The sequence below is a fragment of the Camelina sativa genome, chromosome 11 (genome assembly GCF_030686135.1).
Source record: "Camelina sativa cultivar CO46 ecotype springtype chromosome 11, ASM3068613v1".
In the NCBI taxonomy this organism is placed as follows: domain Eukaryota; kingdom Viridiplantae; phylum Streptophyta; class Magnoliopsida; order Brassicales; family Brassicaceae; genus Camelina; species Camelina sativa.
This window is the reverse complement of record NC_141890.1, coordinates 39,640,996-39,666,513: the sequence shown is the minus strand read 5'-3', so window position 1 is coordinate 39,666,513 and position 25,518 is coordinate 39,640,996. Positions and strand designations below refer to the sequence as shown.

Sequence of the window (25,518 nt, the reverse complement as noted above, 5' to 3'; positions counted from 1 at the left end):
ACATTATTGTCTATAATAATACTATTCTTTTCTTCTTCACTAGGAAATATACTATACAAATTAGACAGGGAATTGTATCTTCACAGATAACATAAGTATCGTTCACACACACACATGTAAGTGTAGTGCGATTAGTTAAAATAAAAGGGTCTAATAGAGTACTTAATACTTCAGAATGTTATTTGAAAAACATATACTATTTTAGTGCCATACGTACTGACTTTAATCTCACTTTCCAAAACTATATATTTTTTTATATATGCTAGATATGTAGCATGTATGTCGTATTCATGTGTGTGCACATGGGACATGGATGACAGGATGAGATCGGGGTTTGTTTTTTTCTTTTTTTTTTTTTGATCAACGAGATCGGGGTTTGTTAAGTTTTGTAGATTACTAGATTTATTATATTACCGCGAATAGAAAATATTGCTTTCAAAGCTTAAAAAAATAAAGACAATGGGTATGATTGACCACAGGATCATAGCTAGTTAACTGCTAAAGTTCACGAGACCAGATCTAAGAAAATGTATATATATTTCATTTATTGGTGAAGAAGAGATGGTCAAAAGTCAAAGGTGTTGACCATCAGTTGTTCAATCAAGCTTTACACTCGAGTTATCCTAAATAAGTTTCAGATTACGATTGCAAGTCATCACTATGTAGGTGTTATTTTCCTGTAGTTTCATTTCACATTGTAATTCTTCATACAAAAATTTTAGCATTCCAGCTGAATATAAAATTTCAGATCAATAGATACTATATATATTAACAAATTGTACAGCTATAATTTCTTCGAGCTTGATAGTAAAAATTATAAATAAATAAATTCAGGAGAAGGTGGTGGCATAATGTTCGACCCTAATATTTTAGCTTTATTCCCAATCCCGCAAAAGGTGGTTGAACCCTCTGAACTGCCTTCGCCTATGGGAGTTCAAATAGACTAAAACTTTATGGTCTATTTCCTATTGCCTATTGGTAAAGTATGCATGTTCTAATCACATCGATCAGTATTAAGTATATGGGGTGGTAAGAGCATGATTAATGGGTTACTCATGTAGTTACTCTTGTTAAAAAAATAAGAAAAAAATGAGAGATAAAAGTAAAAAGAAGAGTAACGTTCTCTGCTGGAGTATTTTGAGAATGTTGTGAAAAATGTTACTCGACACGTGGCGTTCATTTATTGACACATATTTTTAAAAATAAATAAAAAATAAAAATATGTAATAATTTTTTTTTTTCTAAACAATATTTACACGTTCTGGAATAAAGATGGTCTAAGGACTGTATAAATTTGGACAATGAAAAGTTAATCCACAATAATATTCACCAATAGTGTTTTGATTTAATAGAGAGAAACCTCTAATTACAACAAATACGCCTATATAACAAAAATTATTTGGTATTAAACCTACGACACCATTTCGAACCAATCATCCATCGACAATATATATATCTATATACTTGGAAATAATGTCGAGCTGACTTATCTATATATTGATATAATATCCTTTGACCATAATACAATTTCAGAACTCAAATGCTATAAATTATAAAGTTTTGAAAAAGATAGTCATGTCACTTGTCAATGCTGAAAGGAATAAAGGACAAAAGAGTTAGCTATCGTCGGTCCAAGCCAAATGAGCCATGTGTTCGTTTGTGTAATTGTAAGGTCCACATGTAAAATGTACGAAAAAAGATAAAAAAATGGTTATGTACGTGATATATAGGTGAATACATAATCATATATACTATATTATTGTATACTTAACTATACAAATTATATGTATTATATGGTCACATCTATAGACTATAATGTCATGCGTTCAATACCATAAACATACAATCTAATACACTAATTTATTAATTCCGGTGAAGACCAGTGTTGACTCCGGCATTGACCAAAAAAAATTTCTAAAATTAAAAATTAAAAATAAGAAATTATTATATGAAATTATTTATGGTTTTTATTAATTATAAAATATTGTATTCAATATCTAAATATTTTTTTATATATTTCCTAAATATATCTTAAATGTAAAATAGAGAACCCAAACCTTAAAAAAATTTCTAAAAATTAATTTAACATATTGTAATTGTGTAAAAAAGGGTAAAAATGAAAATGTTCATATGTTAAAAGTAAATATTGTGAATTTTTTTGTTGTTGTTGTTTATATGTTAATTCAATATCTAAAGATATTTTGAATCTATTTCCTAAATATATCCTAAATGTAATATAGAGAACCCAAACCTTAAAAAAATTTCTAAAAATTAATTTAACATATTGTAATTATGTAAAAGAGGGTAAAAATGAAAATGTTCATATGTTAAAAGTAAATATTGTTAATTTTTTGTTATTTATATGTTATTTTGAGTATGTAAATTTTAAAGTAAAGAGTGTATAATTTTTTTTATAACATTTACTATGCAAAATTTAGAGTAAAGAGTCATATACTCAATATTTTGCATATTATTTTCTAATGAAAGTAGTTGAATTTGATTTTATTGATTTTGTAGTAATTAAAAATCTGATTATGAGAGATTTATAGATATATATATATATCTTGAAAATAATTATAAATTGTTTTATATCTTGAAAATCATTATAAATGATTTTATATCTTGAAGATTATTATAAATGAATTTTTTTATCTTGAATATAATTATAAATGATTTTTATTTAACTATTTACATTAGCTTGAAAAATAAAAAGTAATTAATTATAAGAATGAATATATTAGAAATATATAAAAAATATTTGGATATTGAATAGAAAATTTCTTTTAATCATGAAAACCCATAAATAATTTACTATAATAATTTTTTTAATTTAGATTTTTTTAAGTGTTGGTCAATGCCGGAGTCAGTGTCGGTCTTCATCGGAGTCAATTGACCGGTGTACTGAATTATATGTCTATGATGTTGACCGCATAACGTCATATTGTTTATGCATGTGATTATGTAATACATATACTTTGTGTAGTTGAGTATACAATAATATATTTGGCATGTGTGAGCATGTATTCACCAATACTTCGTGTAGCTAGCTATCTTTTTTCCTAAAATGTGTTCTTTGGCTTTGAAGTCGGTTGTATATATTCTAAAGCAGTTGCTTTATAGATTTGTAAGGATGTATATACGATTGATGGCATCGGAGCAAATTAAGATATAGAGACCGAAGAAAGTCACAATATGATTAGTGGAAAAAATATAATTAGTAGCGTTTTCAGAGCTACGTCTTAAAAGAAACTGGAAACCAAACCTAATCCAAATTAACACATATATTGGGGAAAAAAAAACTAATCCATCTTATCTTTAAAGAAACAAAAGGTGATGTTTTGTATATGAATTTGGTAGATCTCAGCTACATGCCTACATCTAAGTAATATACTAGCTAGCAGTGTAGATTTGGTTATAAAGATAATGAAAAGAAAACATATTGTATCTCTCTAATCGATTAGTGTAAATTAAACTAAAAAAATGAAGAATAAAGGCGAAGATTCGATCTGAGTAAAATGCAGGAGCGCGGGAAAAACAACCTGTTGACTTAGGAAATCAGATGTCAAGTGAGAACACCTACCGATGATTGCGGCATAGGTGAGTTTTATAATTTTTATTTACAAAAACCAATTTTTTTTTTTTTTTAATTTGCTCCAAGAAGATTACAAGAAGAAAAGGAAAGGTCAAAGTCAACAGATGAGTAAAGTTTGATTTGATTAGAATGGAATAATAATATTTGTAACGCAAAACCCTAAAACGCGTTATTTCAGACCAGACACAAAGAGACAAAAACACTTTAATAAGTCTGAGAAGGGGACAGACAGCTGCTCACTTGCATTGCTTCTCTCCAAAATCCCCCTCGTTTTCCGTGTACGCTTCTCTCTTCTTTTTTTCACTGTTCTTTTCGATTACGATGTATATCTACAATTCTATTTTCATTTTTTTAGACTTCTATACTAAATATTTATGTTTTTACATACGTACGTACTTATGACATTTAAGAAATAAAATTACAAGATAAATAATTAAATTTGATTCACGTTTTGTTGACAGATTAAAAATATAATTCTTGTGAAACAAAATTGTAAAATATATGGAATATAAGTATATCGTTATTCCAAATCAAATATAAGCACTTTCTCGTAGTATCGTTCAATTCCTATCTAGATTTTTTTGGATTGAATAGGTTTTGATTTATCCAAATTGAGCAACTCTTAACTCTTAACCATTACGATAGCATCCCGATCTTATGTATAGCGATATATTGATATTAAACATTTATGATAGTAGCGTATATAAGTCTATAAGAAAGTCAACTTGAGTCAATTCGAATCCCTAATACGTCTAATGCATCCAAAGTTGAAAAAGATTGGAAAAAACATCACCAAAAATATGAGTATTTCTTTGAATTATAAAGAGAGTTAAAATTTCATGTCCGTATATATATCAAAGTTGTTAGACCAAATTATGTCTTTTGTGGGAGAGCTATAAATGCATATACATGTCATTATCGAACCTAAATTTTAATTTAAAAATAAGATACCATGTATTTCCCAAACTATTTTATTTGTAACTGTAACCAAACACCAATATACATCAATTTCAGGATCGAAAGTCGAGAATAATCATCATCCTAAGAAGAATAATGCTTTTGGGATTTATAATGTACAATATATAATATAGACTCCATATAGCTAGTGTAATAGAAATTATTGGCATAATTAAGGAGTGTGGTTTAAATGAGGCCAAGATGAAGTATAATGTATATGTATGGAGTAGAAAACAAAGAAATGAAAGTCAATAATTGAGATAGAGGTCAATTTTCAAAGGGTCAACTCATGCCCTAACCACAACAAAAACTTTTCTCCATTTACATTTTCTTTATTTATTACGTTTGTTTGTTTCTCGTAATATTCTTTATATGGAAACGACGAAAAAACTCAAAATGTTCATAAAGTACTCTAAACTTGACAAGTCAGGTTTTTGACAGAACATTAACAAAAATCACAACCTAAATGGATGACCAAATGTCCAAATCATTAAAATAAGAATTATATTGTGATTTATCTATATAATGTCCCAAACTATTTACTATAAAATGTCATATCAGTGAAAGGAAAATATGTTATTATTCAGAAAATGAATCTTATTCCTTCAAATGCATATGCACTAATGAGAAAAAAGAATAACAAATAAATAAAAAGGTTCGATTTGATCACGATTTTGTTTCCAATTCCCACTTTTTGCTAACAAAAGCATAAGCCGGCACCAATATTAAACCTAAAAACTTGACACAAATTTGAGAAAACGACACAACTTGACTTTTTCGTATTCCTCATTCATTTACTTCTAGAAACATGTCTCGCTTAGAAGTTGGAACATTAATCAAGATCACCAGATTCTGCATATAGTTTGATATATCTACCACATCCTTAAACAAGTAGTAAGTACTTCAATCGCGGAAACCATAAGCTGTTCTCAAAACTAGGCAGATATGTAGCGAAACAATGAAGACAAACAACGATAACAATGCTAATGTTCTATTCATAGGTTTGTCGCAGCAACAAAATTTCATCAAGATAGCAAAGCTTAAGAGTTTACAAACAACCGGATGGGGCAAAAGGTGTCCCAATAATTATATCACCTCGTTTAAGCCCACGCGATGACAATTTGGCTCTGTGGTTCATGAGTCTGCAGCAGCAATAGCAGTAGGGGTAACTTGTTTAACCCTCTTTTGATGAACATCCCAGTTATAAACACGTGCAATAGTTACCTGTCCATTACAAAGTCTCATAGTCAAGACTCAAGAAAGATAAAACTACTTTTTACACAATCTTTGAAAGCAACTACATTGATAAGATTTTACGGGTTGCCTAAATTGCAATTTTGGGTTGCTTGCAAATTTAGAGTTATGTAAACTAGAAAGGAGGTCCCTACAAAAATAGGCACTGACTCAACTGAAATGAGATAACTTTACAAGTATCTCTGTACCTGAGTAACTGTGACTTGATCCCTCAAGAACTGTAAATCAGCTACAAGAACCTCCAGGCTGGCTTTAGCATTTTCCAGATTGTTTTTCAGAAGAGCAGTAGCCTATTGGAAGAGCAAAGATTAAAAGAACTTATTCTATGGTCCCAGGTGCTAGAAGATTTAAAACTCGAAGAGAATATGTTTACAGAGTAATGGACCTCTTCACAGGAATATTCCAGCATGACATTAGCTCCCAACCACAAACACACTGAGTCTGTGTCTTCAATGCAGGCCCGTGAATATATTCCTTCAGAGACCTCAAAATCGGCTAAAAGCGCCTATATTGTAAGAAAAACTCCATGTGAGAAAATAATGATGAAGAACACAAGAATCAACAGTAAGTTTGTACATCAAAGCAACTTCCATCTAAAAAAAAGATGAAAAAGTTGTGCCCATTATAATCTGTGTCAGTAATTCTTCCAGCAAAGCTAGAACTATGTTCCTCGACACAACATGTTCTGCTGTCACCATCAAACACGAATTTAAGACAATAATTTAAGGGCCCGTAGGAAGAACAAAGCTGATTGGAGATATACACATTGTCTTTGCAACCAATCAACCTTGATCTTCAAAAAAAAGAGACTTTCAAAGGAAATGTTTTAAGTAAGCCTAAGTCGCACAAAGAGAAAAGAAAACAAAATCTTCACATGGACACAAAGTTGGCATTCTAACATTGGTAAGAAATCAAAGCACAACAAAATTTCAACCAAGTTATAAAATTCAGGATAATGGATTGAGAAAGTTCAAATAACAATGTTAGTAAACTTAGCTCTGGTCACCATCCACCTCAAAAGAACAGAACAGCATATATGCAAAAAGCCAGTGAAGAAAGACTAAAAATGAAAAAAACGACGAACCTCACCAGTACCCTTCCTAGCTTCCAAAGTGGCAACAACCTCTAAACACTTTTCAATATCTGGGATTTTAGCCTGCCACATTTAGAAAATACTGTAAGACATTATCACACATTAAGGATCCACCTCAAAAGCTAGAGACAAATAAAAGGAGAAGTTCACCTGAAGATCCCTTTGCTGAGCAAGAAGCTTCATCTCAACAACTTTATACTGCTGAAGCCTAAAATCAAAGAAAATAAATTCACTAATATGAGCGTTTAAGTAAAAAACCTAGATCAGGAGATTTTTGGATTTGAGCTTACGAAAGAACAACATGCCCAGATAAATGTGTAGACTTAAAAAGAGTGAAAATGAGAATCGAGAGTGAGAGAGAATATGAAAAGGGGAAACCTTTCTTGATGAAAAGCGAGAGCAGAGTTAGGATCGAGGCCAGACTGAGAGAGATAAGTCTCCACATCTTGGATGAATTTGGCGGCAGGAATCCCTCTTCTCTCTGTCAAATCGCCACCGCTTCCACTTGGTGAAGAAGACGACATCTGCAAATCGAATCGGAATCTCAATCTCAGTTTCCGATTTGGGGATTTTAGGGTTTTTAAAGCTTCGACACTTTCTCGATTGTTTTCTTTCGACGAGAGAGAGAGAGAGAGAGTGAAACCAGCGACGAACCAAGGAGCGGAAACACGACGCCGTATCATTAACAATCAAACGACGCTGTTTTTCAGTGGGCTTAAGGTCTTACTCAAGCCCACTATTTTCTCTTTTAACATCGATTTATTTATTAATCTGAATTCGAATTAACAAGCATGTAAAAGATCATTTATTATTACATACTAGATATTCACCTGCGAAAATATTTTTTAATAAAATAATTGTTATTTGTTTTATAGATTAACTACATTTATAACTAATATTGAATTTGTATTTTTTTTAAACTACAAACTTACGAATATAGATATATATTAGTTTTTGTCCAAAAAAAAAAAGATATATATTAATTAGTGTATAAATTATTTTGTTTGAGATTCATTATTTTATATTATAGAAGTTATAACATACAATTAAATAAGTAGTGATTTATATAAGGAAAATACTATGTGTGTTTATAGAATTAATTCCTTTTGTTTTGTAAAATTGAAAACTTAATATTAATAAATTAAATTAAAAATAAATTAATAATTAATAACAATCCCTTGCTTGTAAATATGTTTCAACTTCAGGATTTATTTGCTAAATGTCTCCAAAAATGTATATATAGATGATATGATGGTCAACGTTCTAAAAATGGTATAAGTGTTATGTGCTCGTCTAGATGTTGAATCCACTTGATCACATATGCGTCTTGTTATCGAACTAGACAACTATTTGAAATTTTGCATAACTGGTTTTATATTTTGAGTATTATTTTTGTATAAAGATATTTTGAGTATTGTCACTGAAAAATGCTCATCCCTTCAATATATCGAAAATTTGTATTTATGTTGGATTATTTATTACAATATAATTTTTAAAACAGCATTGAATGTGAACATGTATTGTACAAATAACATATTATCTTGTCTAATGACATCTTTTTTACGTGATTTACGTTATTTGCTTACATCACAAATATTTAATATATATATTAATATATACACCATTTTAAAAAAAAAATTGGTTAACATATAGTAAATTCATACATAAGAGTTTACATTTCTAACTTCTGAGTGCTGGTCTTATTTTGATTGTGATCTCTAATTAATAAACTTGATTTAAGTTTTGATTAATATGACTAATTAATTTACAGCCCGTTGCTGTTTTTTTTTTGTGTGCAAACTATACTTCATATATAAGCTTGGCCGATATATTAAAAGAAGATTTAGTTACTGTTTCCGACATTTAGATAACAGTTTTTATGCATACATAAAAAATCTGAGTATTCACATAAACCAGGCTGAGTTAGACTGTTTTGTGTCCACATAAAACATGGTAATCTATATAGCATGAGGCTATTATGTTACTTTATGGCCACATGACCAAAATCGGTGAAATCAGGAAATTTAGAATGGCTTAACTCTAAAGCGACGTGGTTCAAATTAGACGATGTCACCAATAAATTATTTCCATGAAAATGCTAAATTTTTTATGAGGCAGAGAAAAATCAGAAAAGTTACCAAATGGTAGAAAACTACCGAAAAAATTGGTGGTGCAAGGATGGACTGGGAAATTACCGGCGGTTTGGAAGATGGTGGAAGAAGATAAAAAAAAGGATGAAGGAGGAGGTTGATTAATAGAAAGTTGTTTTTTTAGGCCCACATAAAATAGACAGGTTTAACATATATATGTTAAATTTTAAGTAGTATTCTAAATATTGATTTTGTATTTTAAAAATCAAATTCAAAGTTAAACAACCATCTTACAATATAATTTAATTGTATATTACTTCATAATTAAATTGAATATTAATCCTATGCACTCAGCGGTCAGCCCTAATGAGTAAGGTTATAATTTTCATATCAAAATAATATGTGCATTGTATGAAATTTAATACTTAGTATTAACATAATGGAAATTAATAAAACATAATTAACAAAGAAAATAAAATAAAAACAAATATCATCTCATATTTGAAAAACGAACATTATCTTAGATATATTTGTTCCGTATATTGTAATCTCTTATGTAGTAATTTTACTACATGTCCAACTAATAAGAGGAGATTTCAAAAATGTCTATTTTCCATACTATTATTTAAAAATGCATCTTTTAAAAAATCTTATCCAAAATACTTCTAAATTTTGAGATAAACTCAAATAAGTGTGTAACCTATATAAACACACACAAACTACCTTTAGACATGTATTTTTTTATAATAAATATCTTATAAATAACGTATAAATACTTTATAAAAACCTTGTAAAGCCTTTTAAAATACCTTGTAAACTTTATAAAAACCTTTTAAAACTTTAGAAAAACTTGGATGGAGTCTCCAATCATCAAGAAGTACCTTCTAATTTTTATATAACTTTATAAACTTTCCCAATTTGATGAGAGATATTTTTGAAAATAGACAGTTAAAGGGATATTTTTGAAAAATGACAAACTAAAACCATTTTCTCAAAAAACTTGACTAATTTTAAATAAACCTATATTAACATTATCCAAAATTAGTCAAAGATTCATATAATCTCATTATCTTTTCTCAAGTTCTTTATGCTATCCTGAAAATTAGAAGGTAAATATAATAATCCCAAGAAACTAAAAGAAGAATATATATATGCATAATACCTAATAATATGTTCTAAATTATACACATGGCTTTTTAAAAACAAAAATTGGCCTCGTAGATACATTTTGACAAAACAAAAGAGAGATAAAATATGAGATAGCTTATAAAATTTTCATGTAGTTTTTTACCTTATAATATTTAACATTCTTAAAAAAAAAGAACAACATCATTAAAAAAATGAGAAATACTCTATAATAGTACTAAAACAAGTTTTATGAACAATTATAACACACACTCTATACACTTCCAAAAATAACAATATTTGAGACATTCCTACTACTGGCTACTATTAATTGAAAACACGTTTATAAAACTATCATTGGTTTTGTAAAAAATTACATCCCAATGCCATTGGAGTTATGACAAAATCAATATTAATGAGAGGGTTAAAATCTGCATTACAGCTTTGTCGAATCAGATAAATGCATTGGTGACCAGGTCGGATCTAACTTTTATTTTATTTTTCTCAGTTTCTCCATACTAAAAAAATAAGTTACTTCCGCCTAACTTTCCGAAAGAAATTTGTGTTTAGGTGGTCAAATAGATGGTATTTAACGCAGGAGGTCTAAAGTTCGATTCAGCTGTACGTAAGATCCATCATATATTTTTATTTTTTTGAGAATTTGTTAGAAATACCTTTTTTGAGATACTTTTTTTTTGAACATTTTCATTTTTGCCCTCTTTTGCACAAGTATAATATGTTAAATTAATTTTAGAATTTTTTTAGGTTTGGGTTCTCTATTTTACATTTAGTGTATAGTTTTTAGAGATTAGGGTTTAGTATTTAGAGTTTATAGTTTAGTATTTGGGGTTTATGGTTTAGAATTTAGTCATTTTATATATTAAAAGGGGGTATTTTTGAAAATGGACACCATGAAAGAGTATTTTTGAAAAGTAATATAGAAGATTAGATATTTTTGAAAATCCCCCTATTTTCTTTCTCAGTTAATTTTTATTGTATTATATTTAATAGAAAAAATAAAATTCTTAATTACTTAAGACTACCAAATTTATAAAATCTGAATCTTATAGATTTCAAATATCTCAAAAATTTACATAAGATCAGATTTTTTTTTTAAAATTTGGTAACAAAGTTTTAAATAATTTAAAGGCTATTTTAAAATTTACTAGATATTATTTTTTATCCGCAATCAAAGCGCATAATAATTTCGTAAAATTTACTACGATATTTAATTATTTCACTAGAAAGATTTTCTAAACAAAATAATTAAAATATGCGATCACATGTATAATTTCTAATACTCAGACTTGGTAAATTCAGTACTTAATATTATATGAATCGCCTTTGAGGAATGTTAGGTTCTTAGCACATGAAGTTTTTGTAAGGACCTTATTGGTGGGCGGGTTTAAGTCCAACGTCATGTTTGATTATGGAGTAACACATTGATTCATTACCCCGGAGTGCGCTGAGTGCGCCAAAATCTGGGAGATCAGGGAGAGCGATCAGGTGTTGTTAGAGTAATGGGAGGCGAGTTTTTGAGGGTCCTCGGACGGGCGAGGAGCATTGATATTTAGAACACAGGTAAGTCAAAGCCAGCAGATTTGATTATCAGTCATGTGCAGTTGTATGATGTTATCATGGGTATGGATTTGCTGTGTCAGCACATGGTACATCAGGATTGTCATCGGGGTAGAGTTGTTTTTGAGCGTCCAGAAGGAAAGTATATTTTTGAGAGAGTGCGACCGACTTCGGGGAGTCTCGTGATCTTGCCGTGTAGGCTGGGCAAATGATCGGGAAGGGGCACGAGACATACTTGGTTACAATCTTGATGAAGGAGTTAGTGGGGCAAATATTAGGGTTGTTGAGGAGTTCGAGGATGTATTCCAGTCGTTGCAGGGGTTACCACCATCTCGGTCTGATCCCTTCACGATTGAGCTAGAACCTGAGACAACGCTGTCATCCAAGGGGCCTTATTGGATGGATCCAGCAGAAATGGCAAAGCTGAAGAAGCAGCTAGAGGATCTGTTGAGCATGGGATTCATTCGTCCTAGCGTTTCACCGTGGGGAGCGCCGGTGTTGTTTGTTAAGAAGAAGGACGCAAGTTTCTGCTTGTGCATTGATTATGGGGTTAGAACCGGGTCATTGTGAAGAACAAGTACCTTCTTCCCATGATCGATGAGTTGTTGGATCTGTTGAGAGGTGCTCTTGGTTATCATAGATTTATATGGCGTCAGATTATCACCAAATTCTGACAGATAAGGCTGATGTGAGAAAGACGGCATTCAGGATGAGGTATGGGCATTATGAGTTGCGGTGATGTCTTTCGGGTTAACAAACACACCAGCCACGTTCATAAGGTTGATGAACAGTGTGTTTCAGGAGTTTTTGGATGTGTTTGTTATCATTTTCATCGAAAATATTCTGGTGTACTCTAAGAGTTCTGAGGAGCATGTGGTACATTTGAGAGCAGTGTTGGGAAAGCTGCGAGAGCAAAAACTGTATGCTAAGTTGAGTAAGTGCAGTATCTGGGAGAGGGAGATGCGATTTATGGATCATATTGTTTCTGCAAAGGAAGTTTATGTGGATCCAGAGGAGATTCAAGCCATGAGGGATTGGCCTAGATCGTAAAATGACACAGAGATCAGGAGTTTACTTGGTTTTGTGGGTTACTATAGGAGGTTTGTGAAGGAGTTTGCGAGTAAGGCATGACCGATGAATAAGTTTACGGGTAAGGACTTTCCTTTTGTTTGGTCACGGGAGTGTGAGGAGTGATTCACAAGCCTGAAGGAGATGTTGTCTACTACGCCAGTTGTAACGCCCCGACCGCTACGTCTTAGTGGGCCCCATGTCCAATCCCAGTTCATAGGTCCACCTTCCTTAATGGGCCTCACGTCCTCTCACTAGGCCCGTGATCCCATCAATATCCGACGGTCGGTTTGCTACGCCCGGGAGGATTTAAAGACTTGTTACCATCCCTACAAATCACCACATGATCTTTCCCTGTGTTTTGTCCTCACTCGCACAGTTCCGACAGTCACTTCCCGGAAGGTCACCCATGCTAAGACTACTCCAGCTCAAGCACGCTTAACTCTGAAGTTCTCTCATGACCCCTGACCGAAAAGATAGGTGCACTTTGGTGACATAGGTGGCCAAATCAATTCTTTTAAACCTCTCTGCAAGTCTCTGAAACCGGGATGTCACAATTCACCTCCACTAACAGATCGCAACGTCCTCGTTGCGTACCAAGACCGTCACCCCCGACGGTGTGAGCCCACTCGACTCCACACTCGTATGGGTTCGGCTCTGACACCACTTGTAACACCCCGACCGCCACATCTCAGTGGGCTCCATGTCCAATCCCAGTCCATGGACCCATCTTCCTTAATGGGCCTCACGTCCTCTCACTAGGCCCGCGAGCCCATCTATATCCGACGGCCGGTTTGCTACGTCCGGGAGGCTTTAAAGACTTGTTACCGTCCCTACAAATCACCACATGATCTTTCCTTTTGTTTTGTCCTCACTCGCATAGTTCGGACAATCACTTCCCGGAAGGTGACCAATCCTGAAACTACTCCAGCTAAAGCACGCTTAACTGCAGAGTTCTGATGGGATGCGATCATACCAACACTAATGCACCAGATCCCATTAGAACTCCGCAGTTAAGCGTGCTTGAGCTGGAGTAGTTTCAGGATGGATGACCTTCCGGGAAGTGATTGTCGGAACTGTGCGAATGAGGACAAAACACAAGGAAAGATCATGTGGTGATTTGTAGAGACGGTAACAAGTCTTTAAAGCCTCCCAGACGTAGCAAACCAGCCGTCGGATATAGATGGTCTCACGGGTCTAGTGAGAGGACGTGAAGCCCATTAAGAAAGGTGGTTCCATGGACTGGGATTGGATATAGGGCCCACTGAGATGTGGTGGTCGGGGCGTTACACCAGTGTGTTGGCATTGCCATAGCAGAATGAGCTGTATGTGGTCTATACAAATACTTCTAGAGGTGGCTTGGGGTGTGTCTTGATGTAGCATGGGAAGGTTATTTTCTATGCTTTGCGGTAGTTGTAGAAGCATGAGGATACCTATCCTACTCATCACTTGGAGATGACTGCTGTGGTTTTTTCCCTGAAGATTTGGAGGTCTTATCTTTATGGCGGGAAGGTACATGTGTTTACATATTATAAGAGTCTGAAGTATATTTTCATAAGGAGTACATCGATCGACACAAGGGGCGTTGCATCGGTCGACGCAAGGAGTGCATCGGTCGATGCATGTTCGTTGCATTGGTCGATGCAAGGAGTGCATCAGTCGACGCAAGAGCGCAATGATGATGCATGTGTTCAGAGTTGTCTGGTTTACTTGTTTTTTGTGTATTGTTTGTGTTTGTCTTTTTCGCTAGTGTGTATAGCAGAGTAGATGGAGGATCGCCTCACTGAGTATTTGTGATAATACTCATGCATCTCTATTGTTGTTTGTGGTGAAGGTAAAGGCAAAGTGATCGTGGAATCAAAAAAATGAAAAGGAGGATGTTCTAGAGGCTCTTTGACGTGTTGTCTGGCTTCCATTAGGTTACTAGAGTTTAGTCTTTAGAATGTAGCTTAGGATTACCGATTCCTTTGTTTATGTTATATTTTTAGAATTGCTGGATTTTTTTGGAATATTGATATTGGTTATTTAAGTGTCTGTTGGATAATGGATGGATTAATGTTGGTTATTTCCACTGTTTGATTTGAATGCTATTAGGTTGTTAATGAGTATGGGACCATTAGTTAATTATAATATGAAAAAATGGGGTTGGTCGTTTCAGTTTGATATCAGAAACAGCCCATGTCCACTCCTTGCCCATGGGTCCACCTTCCTTAATAGACCTCATATCATCTCGCTAGGTCCTTGAGTCCATCCATATCCCACGGTCGGTTTGTTACGTCCTGAAAGCTTTAAAGACTTGTTTGTTGTCCCTACAAATCACTACATGATCTTTCCCTATGTTTTATCTTCACTCGCACAGTTCCGACAATCACTTTTTGGAAGGTCAACCATCCTGAAACTACTCCAGCTCAAACATGTTTAACTCTGGAGTTCTCTCAAGACCCTTAACCGAAAAAATAAGCACATTTTGGTAATATAGGTGGCCAAATCATTGATTACGATATAGATATTTTAAAGGAATGTGGTGCAATTTTTGTAGGTTTGTTTTGTGGATTTACGATATGTCAATTATTGTTTTTAGTGTAGTTTTGTAGATATTAATCTTTCAAATAACTTTTTAAACAAAGATAACTTAGAAATAGTTTTATTTTTTGTCAACCATTGGACCACAACAGGCCGGTCTATTAGCCAAATCCTTAGTGTGATGGTGCCTTATGCATTATGGATTTACCATTGGTCACTGCACTAAGATCACTTCACATAACTAATAAATATTTTTGATGAAGTTTTTTAAAGTGAGATATTTGAAAAGTGGTATAGAAAACTGTGCATTTTTTAAGTTCTCCTAAACATATTGATCAAATCACATTGCCATTAAAACAATATTAATAGTGAATAACACTAACATTTAATATAATTCTAAAACCAGTAAATTGGAATGACAATAGACCTTTTCTTTTTTCTCTCGTTTACCCTAATATTCTCTCTCGTTTACCAGCAGTCGCCCAGAAAAATTTTCAGATCTGAGGCCAGATTGCGGTGGCTTCTCTAGCACCGACTCCGGCCTCTTGTTTCTCTTCAGCTTTAGTTTCGTTTCGTCTCTCTGTTTGTCTAGGTAAAATCATTTCAATTTCAAGTGTAGGTTGTGACAGTTTCAGTGATGTTTGTCGATAAGCATTTCATCTTCTACCAGGGTTAGGGAGTTTGATCATGCAAGGTCTCTCCGGTTTTAGAAGATTAGTTTTCGTAATCTCCTGGCTGTTTTAGATAGTTTGTTGGTTTTCCCCTTTACAATGTTATTTGGATCGTTTGTTTGATAGTGGAGATGTTTAGGTCTGCTACTTCTTTGGAGATTCTCTGATTCACTTTGGTTCACTCTAGTTCGATCTTTTACCCTTCTTGATCTTTCAAGATTGGTGTTACCCAGTTTGGATTTTTCGCTCTTGAACTCTACAATTTAGATCTGATCGAGATCTAGTCATTTGGTGTGGCTTCTATCTAGGTGGTTACATGTCGCCTTGAGTTCGACATCCCCATATCCAGAAGAAAGTGTGTGGAACTTGAAGTAGTTCTTCTTGCCGGGTTATGAAGCATACTTTTAGGAGTTCTATTATGATTCCAATTAGGCAGTTCGGCTTCGCAAGAAGAGGATTTGAGAGTCGATGGTTGGCCGAGGGCATCTTCGATACATTCTATCAAAGGATCTCTGGAGTCCTGGTTTCCTTAGTTGGTTCGATATGTCTCCATTTTTTTCATTTCCATTCGGTCTTTGTCTTGTAATTGTTAGGGATTTCCTCTTCTATCATTGTATCTTTTAGCCTTTTTGTGTTTGTGTTTGCTTCCCTTTGTTGGAACATTAGACTCTGGATATATTTCCTTCTTCCGCCAACTTTAGACTCTAGGGATATTTTCTTTGTCCGCCAGCATATGTTTATATTTCACAAGGTTTCACTTTGGTTTATTAATATCATTAGATGACAAAAAAAAAAGGAGTGACAATAAAATTTATGGAAATACATAATTAAATAACCATAAACTAAGGCATGCGAGCCATTGGGCATATGATAGGAGCTTCTTTAGGCCCACCGTTTTTATACTCAACTTCTTCCGTCTCGCTTGATCTTTCGAAAGACAGAAAAAAACAATATATGTGATCAAGAAAAAGATCGAGCAAATTATGGTGTTGGCGGAGCTCGACGGTCGGATTACCGGTGCCATACACCAGATGAAAAATGCGACAATAATCGATGAAAAGGCTTTGAATGATTGCTTGAACGAGATCACTCGCGCTCTGCTCCAGTCCGATGTTTCTTTCCACCTTGTGAAGGAGATGCAGACCAATATTAAGAAAATCGTCAATCTTGAGGATTTAGCAGCCGGCCACAACAAGCGGCGTATCATTGAGCAGGTTTTTACTTTTACTGCCAGATTCTACAACTCTAATTCCTTATTTTGATGGAAATTGCTTATGATTCCCCTTTCGAGCTATCTTCTGTGAACTCTGCAAGATGCTGGATCCAGGAAAGTCTGCCTTTGCTCCCAATAAGGCCAAACCTAGCATAGTAATGTTCGTCGGTTTACAAGGTGAGGTGGTCTCTCTGTAAAATGCTATGCGTACTTTTTCCATGATGTCTATAGTTAGATTGCAATTAAGTTTGATGGTGTTTCTAAATGTCTATAGTTAGATTGCATTTAATTTTTTATTTTATTTATTATTACTATGTGTAGGTGCTGGAAAGACGACAACTTGTACCAAGTATGCTTATTATCATCAGAAGAAAGGGTACAAACCAGCTCTAGTTTGTGCGGATACTTTCAGGGCGGGTGCTTTCGATCAGGTGAAACAGAATGCCACCAAGGTCAAGATCCCCTTCTATGGAAGGTACTCAAATCATCACCATTCTGGTGTTCTTGTCTATCCCCTTTGTGTTAAGGTTTATATCTCTAGTATCAACTTTTTGGTGTTTGCATTTCCAAAGGATATTAGCTCCCATACAGTAATGTCTGTGTAAAACGATGGTATAATTCTTTTTGTTGGTATAAGTAAGGTACCATATTTTTTTATTTAGATCTCTACCTGCACGAATTTTCTCTGACTAGCACTAGCAGTTACTACTGTGAATAGAGAGAATATGATTATATTATTATTATTGTGTATTATCAAATGGAATGATACAACTTATATATAAGCACAAACCATAATTAAATGACATAATTAAAGGGATTACATAGAATAATATAATTAATGTATATTAGAGTAATATATAGGATTTGAGTAAGCATAGGTGATATGATGATACTCTTTCCTTAATACGCCCCCTCAATCTCAAGGGGTGATGAAGTGAAGCAATAATAACGGCTTGAGATTGACAAGTCCAAGTGTTGGAGATCCGTTTATGAATTGAGAAGATGAGTTGTTGTTGAGCAAGATTTGCTAAAGATTCGATACGGTGATTCTTTTTTTTTTCAAAAGAAATTCGACGTAGATTCGAAGACTTATGATATATAAGCTTCAATGATAGAAGCACTTTTGGCTTAAAATAAAAGAAAAAATATTTGACTTAGATTCAGAGGTCTAAGATGGTAGACTTGAATAAAAAGAAGCTTGATGGCTTAGATTCATAGGTTCATGATGAACTTGAATGTGAAAACATTTTGCTTAAAACAAAAATAAACAAAAGAAGCACATAGCTTAGAAACAGGAACATAGCCGATCGTTAAATCATTGTGGCTCTGATACCATGTGAATAGGGAAAATATGATTATATTATTATTGTTGTGTATTATCAAATAGAATGATACAACTTATATATAAGCACAAACCATAATTAAATGATATAATTAAAAGGATTACATAGAATAATATAATTAATGTATATTAGAGTAATATATGGGATTTGAATAATCATAGGTGATATGATGATACTTAATAAATACTTGAATATATTTCTTTTTGGATGATCCAGTCCAGTAGGTTCCGTCATACTTCTCTAGTTCTCTTTGTGACACCTACCTTTAGATTCTCTATAAGCCCTTTTGCATGTATTTCTTGTGCTCCGTTTTGTGGAATTTATTACACAGTGCAACTCTATCAAAGGATCTCACATCTTTGTCAAAGAGTTCGACAAATGAATCTTTTGAGGTCCTTCTGTTATCTTCTGTTTCTATTTTGCATAAATGCAACAATTTGTATTTATTTCAATGAAAAGAAATGGAGGAAGTGAATTTAAAATGAAAAGAAAAGATCTTATGGATTAAAACCATTTGCTAAAACATACTTTGATAGCAGAATGTGCTAATGCTAATTTGTGATTCTTCGCAGCTACACGGAATCCAATCCCGTGAAAATTGTTGTTGCGGGAGTTGATAGGTTCAAGAAAGAAAATTGTGATCTTATTATTGTTGACACCAGTGGTCGCCATAAACAAGAAGCTTCTCTCTTTGAAGAAATGCGTCAAGTTGCTGAAGCAACGGTTTACTCTCTTATCTTAAAGTCTTATGTTTGACTGTTTTGTTCCTTGTTTATGTTGGAGCCGCTGATCGTGGTCTTTTCACTTTACAGAAACCAGATCTTGTTATATTTGTTATGGATAGCAGTATTGGTCAAGCTGCGTTTGAACAAGCTCAAGCATTTAAACAAAGTGTTGCTGTGGGAGCTGTAATTATTACTAAGATGGACGGCCATGCCAAGGGTGGTGGTGCTCTTAGCGCGTAAGTATCTTGTAGCTGCTGAGTGGTCATGTACTCGAAATGTAAATGTGGAAATCTTGCTCGCTTTTCCAATTGGGCAAGTGAATGTGATATTTTTCATCTTGTTAGTGTTGCAGCTACAAAAAGTCCTGTCATATTCATTGGAACAGGAGAGCATATGGATGAATTTGAAGTTTTTGACGCTAAACCATTTATCAGCCGTCTCTTAGGTAAATATCTTGCCATTGACTAACTGTGAGGAGTAATCAAAGGCTCATCATGGTTTGTTGTTGACTCAGAATTTTGATAATGTATATGTGCAACAGGAAATGGTGATTGGTCTGGATTCGTGAATAAACTACAAGAGGTGGTACCTAAAGATCAACAGCCTGAACTTCTGGAAAAGCTCTCTCATGGTAACTTTACATTGAGAATTATGTATGATCATCTAGAACATACTGAACATGGGCCCACTTAAGGAGGTCAGAATCTCTTGTCAATTACTATTAGGGCTGAAGAGCACACCATGATGCTGATAAGACAGAATACGGTGTTGGTGTGTGTGTAGGTTTTCTCCATGCTACCTGGAATTTGTGCTGAAATGATGCCAGAGGGACATGAGAAAGAAAGCCAGGCGAAGATAAAGCAATACATGACAATGATGGATTCTATGACAAATGAAGGTAAGAACAATATTTTTTATTTGGAAATTTTGTTCTTTGTAAAAGTAATGGTAGTTGAGAATAAGTGATGGGTGGTTGTGCAGAACTGGACAGCTCAAATCCGAAGGTGTTTAACGGGTCAAGGATAATGCGGATAGCAAGAGGGTCAGGAAGGATTGTAACAGAAGTGATGGACATGTTGGAAGAGTACAAGAGGCTAGCAACAATGTGGGGGAAGGTGAAAGGGCTTAAGATGCTAGAGAAAGGAAATATGAGCTCACTCTCGAGAAACAAAAACTCGCAGCATTTGAGTAAGGTCCTACCAGCTCAAATGCTAAAACAGATTGGCGGCATGGGTGGTTTGCAGAGTCTCATGAAGCAGATGGGTTCGGGTAAAGACCTGATGGGAATGTTTGGTGGCCGAGATGAGTAGTTTCTTCCAGTCCATAACTATAATAAACACTAATACTATATATATCACGAGTGTTACTGCGTGGGTAAAAATATAAAGTGTGATTAAGGGAAATTTAATTTAGGACATAAAGGGATAAAATATGTGATTATGTGATCTCCGTATATATTAATCGAGTTATGTATTAAACTAATTTCTATGTGTGACGTTATAGTCTATTGATTGGACTATTGTCGTTGTAGTTATGCTATCATCCAAATTCGAGTTTGGTATTATGTTGATGATAGACAAAAGCAAGTTCATTATTTATTACCATATCAATAATGTAATAATTATTTATTAGTTTGTGTTAATATAATCGATGTTGCGCCATCCCACTGGATCCGCATTGTCTTGTTAACAAAACTATATATCATGAACTTTTGATAATTCGATAAAAGTTGAGTGGGATCCTTCAATATTTTTGTTATTTTATGAATTGTTAGTAATTAATTAAGGCAAAAATGTCAAAAAATAATTCGAAAATACAAGGTATATTCTCAAATTCTTTAAATTATAATATAAATTTCAAATTATTTGTAAGATTTGGATTTTACCACCAAATTAGTTTTAAAATAGATTTTAACAAATTTAACTTACCAACAACAAAAAAAAAGAACTTTGGCAAAGAGTGTAAAAACATAGAGTAAATTAGGAAACTTGGTGTAAAAACCACATTAGTTTATGTTATTTCGAAATTAAGTTATTTCGAAAAAACAAAAGACTGCTCGAAATATGTTTTATCTGCTCTCGAGGAAACATTGCCTATCAGTTCTACTTCTACAAGGAGAAACAATTTTTTTTAAAGGATGTCATATAGGGGTTTCTTTTTTTCAAGTTCATATAAGATAGCCTAACTGATGAATTTTTTATAATTTATACGTATCATTTTAGGATCTATTTGATTGTATATGTTAAATCTTATTAGAAATTTGGAAAATACAGTATAACAACTTTAAAGAACTTGTGGTACACCTTATGTTTTTCTGAAAATGACATTTTAATTTAGTCTTGAATAAAAATTCAAGAAAAAATTAATGTAATTTGATAAAATTGTTTTTACAAATATTATTTATTTGGTCCAAATGTTAGATAATGAAATAAGTCTATACGTGTCTATTTCTATGGATATATATACAATGACGAAGGAGAGAGAATATATTTCACCTTCTCGTAATTATTACTTTCTCCACTAATACATCGATCCTTCTATTCATAGTGGTTAAGAAGTAAATTACTTGGGAGATAAAGGGATGAAGATGAAAGTAAAAATAAAATACTTAGATGTGAAGTAAAGAGTCAAAGATGATAATGATGGATATAATCATCATTATCTACCTATAGAAGTTCCTGCCAACTAGTTTTTTCCGATATTAGCAAGTAGCAACCTGTTGGATGCCATATGCATGCATGTTGTGTACCTAATCTTGCAAATTAGCTTACTTTGGCAGAGGAATTTTGTTGAGAGTATATATGGCCGATATCCTTTGGTAATTAATACCTGTTCTGCAATGCAGGTACATATATGTCTTAATGAACCCTTCTCTCAGTAAGTTGTGTATTAATACTTATAGGCATCTAAGTGCGTTGTAACAGTGAGATCTACGAATTTTAAACGTCATGTACCATATGTAAAAGTTTAATTAATGAATAGCATTCAATTATAATGGAAAACTTATCTTGTATACAGCTTAGAGGGTCACATTTGATTTCGGTTTGATCAATGTTTTCAGTTTCTCTTGGCGGTGAAAACTTTGAGAGTGCCCCGTTTAAGTTAACCAGAGAACTTCTTGAGGTCGTTCTTGCTCTCACAACTCTTTCTTCATGTTTGGTAGCTACAGTTTTCTCATTCTTATTTTTGTCAGTTAACAAGTTAGTCATATGTGTCTCTTTGATGTTCTCTCATCAGCAGTGGCCTAATTAGATGATTGGCGAACATGGCAATATATATATATATATATTTTTAATTACTATTAAAGAGTCTTAAAGTGGAACATTGTGATGTTTCCAAAGTAACTTATTACAAAGGATCAACTTAATAATTAAGGGTGAACTCATAGTCATAGAACACCTAAAAACACTGCATATGAAGAACCTTATTTTTTCATAATAGGTAGTAGCAATCAGAATCTTTTCAAAGGCAGAAGTCTTTCCCCGAAGCGTGTGTTCAGAATTTTCGATTAGTGAAGAAATCCATGAAAGTGGCGATGTGCATGCTTCTCGTAATGGTATTGCTCCATCATGTGACACCAAAAAAAATAGAAAAAAAAAACTGATTAAGGACATATGTATGAAATAATATATTTGTTTAAATGGAAACCCAGACAATATATACTTACGTCCCCGCGTAGTAACCAGCTAATTCCCATGCAGAGATAAGTTCTTGGTAGTCCGATGTCGGCAAAGCTTTGGGCGAGTCATCGTACAATGACTCTAAGATAAGGCCAGCATTGTAGGCGGCAGACCAAAAGGCAGTCACAACCTGAGGGAAATCAATGGTATGGACTAGACCTGCATTGTCGACACCTCGATTCCATCCCTCGTTAAAGTTGTTCAGTAGGATCCCCGGCGGATTGTCGTAGACTGTTGTGTTTGGGTTAGGGTTAGGGTTTGCATTTTCATTTGCTGCGACTCTTATTCCTTCAAGGAAAGCCTCTTGGACCTTCCACTGAATCGCTACACAAGATGCTGTGCATTCTAAGTCAATGGAGTCGGTAGAATTATCTGAGTCAGAACTTGTAGCAGAAGCGGTTGTGGATCCGGAACCAGAACCAGGCTGCAACATTTGTAAATATAAGTCAATATATAAGTCAATATATAAGTCAATAATTAACTTTGGATGGACCAGCCATAGATCATTACACAGATTTACAAAAATTGAAAATGATAGAAAAAGTTGAAAAACAGTGAAGATTACGTTGGTGATTGGTTCTTCGTCAGCCATTCTTCTGAGCAAGAAAGATGCAGTTGAACAAAATGCGATGTTTTGTTTTCTTGGTCTCTTTGTTGTTTTTTGTGACGAGTTTTCTTGGGTCTCTTATAATACAAAGAGAATATATAGACAATTATAGATGTTTTGCCTTAAAAAAAAAAAACAATTAAATGTTTTGAGGAGAAGAATATAATATATCAGATTACATGACAAGAGGCTTGACGACAAAATATTTGTCAAAGGAAGAGAAAACAATTTGTTGGGTTTTGTCCAAAAAGAAAAAGAAAAAACGATTTGTTGGCCAATTAGATCATCAATTCATCATCCCCTTTACAATTATGAATTATGTAAACCAGCAATATCAATTGTCAACACGTAATTTTTTTTCTTTTGTGCCCCACGCGTAACTTAAATCTCATAAAAGTAAAAGTCACCCTAATTTTTTTTACATTACTAATTTGCAGATAGATAATTTCGAAAATGAATACTTTGTTTAGTAACATCGAGTTAACAAAGAAATGAAAAAATAAAAAAGATAATGAAAAATATTAAAATTTCCTATAATAATAAATCAAGTTAAGGACACTTAACTCCAACAGCAAGCTAATCTCAATATATGGTTTATACGTGTTTATTTATTTATTTTTTACTACTGTAATTTGAAAATTACTGTTCTTTTTTTGAAAATTTACCATATTAATATCCTTACTATTTATTTATAGTGATGTGGAAATTTAAAACAAAGAAACGAAATGATAGTTTACCACCAAAAAAAAAAATCCTATAAATAATAATCAAGTTAAGGCCACTTGACTCAAACAGATAGCTAATCTCCAATATGTGTTTATTCCAGATTTAAAAGCTCCACGTCTGAATTGAATCTGTCCACTGTCCACGTATGACTGCAATATCTTTATGAAGGTGATAAAGATATGATAGCATCACTTCATCTAACTAACTTCATAGTTCATACCATTTTTCATAATCTTTTGAGTAACAAAATGGTACATATTTTGGCAATTGGCATTGTCATATTTTTTTTTAAATCGTCAGATTTGGAATAGAGTAAACAATATTCAAATTTCTCTAAGGATTATAGAATTATTAGTAGCCGTACTCCAAAGGCTTACTAAAATGATACCCACAATAATTTTTTTACAAATGTCGGAACCGTTATGGCATTCATTATCTACCATATTAATAAATTATTTACTTATTAAATATTATTTAAAGAGCATATAACTATTAACTCAGAAAGAAAAAAAATCACCATATACAACAATGGCAACTTACTTAATCAACACAATTATATTTAAGCAAATTTAATATATTTATAAATCTTCTAATACTATTAATACAAATGTTCTTAAACTCTCTCAGAGGCAAGCGTCCTTCACAAGCAGCTTCACCACATAGAGCTGGCTAAAGAGAGTTTACTGTCCATGTTTTGCAGTGCTACAAAGACAAGTTGATATACATGTGATAACTGAGTCATGTACTAGTTTGTTTGAAATAGAGTTTTGTTTTGTTGCAAACTTACACTGAATCATCAAGGCTTACACATTCCTTCCTCGCAGGATTCGCAGCACAATGCAATGGTGACTCCTTTTTTTTCTTCTTTTTGTCAACCGACTTGATTGCTCTAGCATCCAGCAGAACTTTAAAACATTTCATCTAGGAACAAACTCAACCAGGGTAAGTTAGGTGGTCCAAACCCGTGGTAAGCATTCTATAAACCCACATGGTAAGGGCATATAGATTGCTCGTTTACAAAAACCATAAAAGAGCTTCACATAGACGATGCATGCAGTGGGGAAATTATAATGCTCCAAAGAGAACGACATACCTTGGCATATCCACATACAATCTCCAGTGCTTTCCTTCCCTCGGAGAGTTCTTCATCTTTGTTACCACCAGATGCCAACGACGTATTCAGACCCTGATTGGTTAAAATAAGTCAATGCACAATGAGTTTACGAGCTACCCTCGGGTAGTAAGCAGTTTACCTGGACATCACTGAGAGTAG

The 25,518-nt window shown here is 33.4% G+C and overlaps 2 protein-coding genes and 1 pseudogene across 2 annotated transcripts; 1 reads left to right on the top strand and 2 right to left on the bottom strand.

The window, feature by feature from the left end:
• Positions 1–5,432: 5,432 nt before the first annotated feature.
• On the bottom strand, positions 5,433–7,577 carry LOC104725447 (prefoldin subunit 3). Its single transcript, XM_010444115.3, has 6 exons — positions 7,275–7,577; positions 7,047–7,104; positions 6,888–6,959; positions 6,189–6,308; positions 5,992–6,093; positions 5,433–5,773 (listed from the first exon to the last, which is right to left on the bottom strand). The coding sequence occupies exons 1-6, from the start codon at positions 7,418–7,420 to the stop codon at positions 5,684–5,686; spliced, it is 588 nt and encodes a 195-aa protein (XP_010442417.1). The 5' UTR covers positions 7,421–7,577; the 3' UTR covers positions 5,433–5,683.
• Positions 7,578–16,934: 9,357 nt separating this feature from the next.
• On the top strand, positions 16,935–20,542 carry LOC104725446 (signal recognition particle subunit SRP54 3-like; annotated as a pseudogene).
• Positions 20,543–22,541: 1,999 nt separating this feature from the next.
• Positions 22,542–23,609, bottom strand: LOC147935178 (uncharacterized). The gene is made up of 2 exons (XM_087471609.1): positions 23,478–23,609; positions 22,542–23,336 (listed from the first exon to the last, which is right to left on the bottom strand). Exons 1-2 carry the CDS (start codon positions 23,502–23,504, stop codon positions 22,896–22,898), a joined length of 468 nt encoding a protein of 155 aa, XP_087327735.1. The 5' UTR covers positions 23,505–23,609; the 3' UTR covers positions 22,542–22,895.
• Between the last annotated feature and the right edge of the window lie 1,909 nt (positions 23,610–25,518).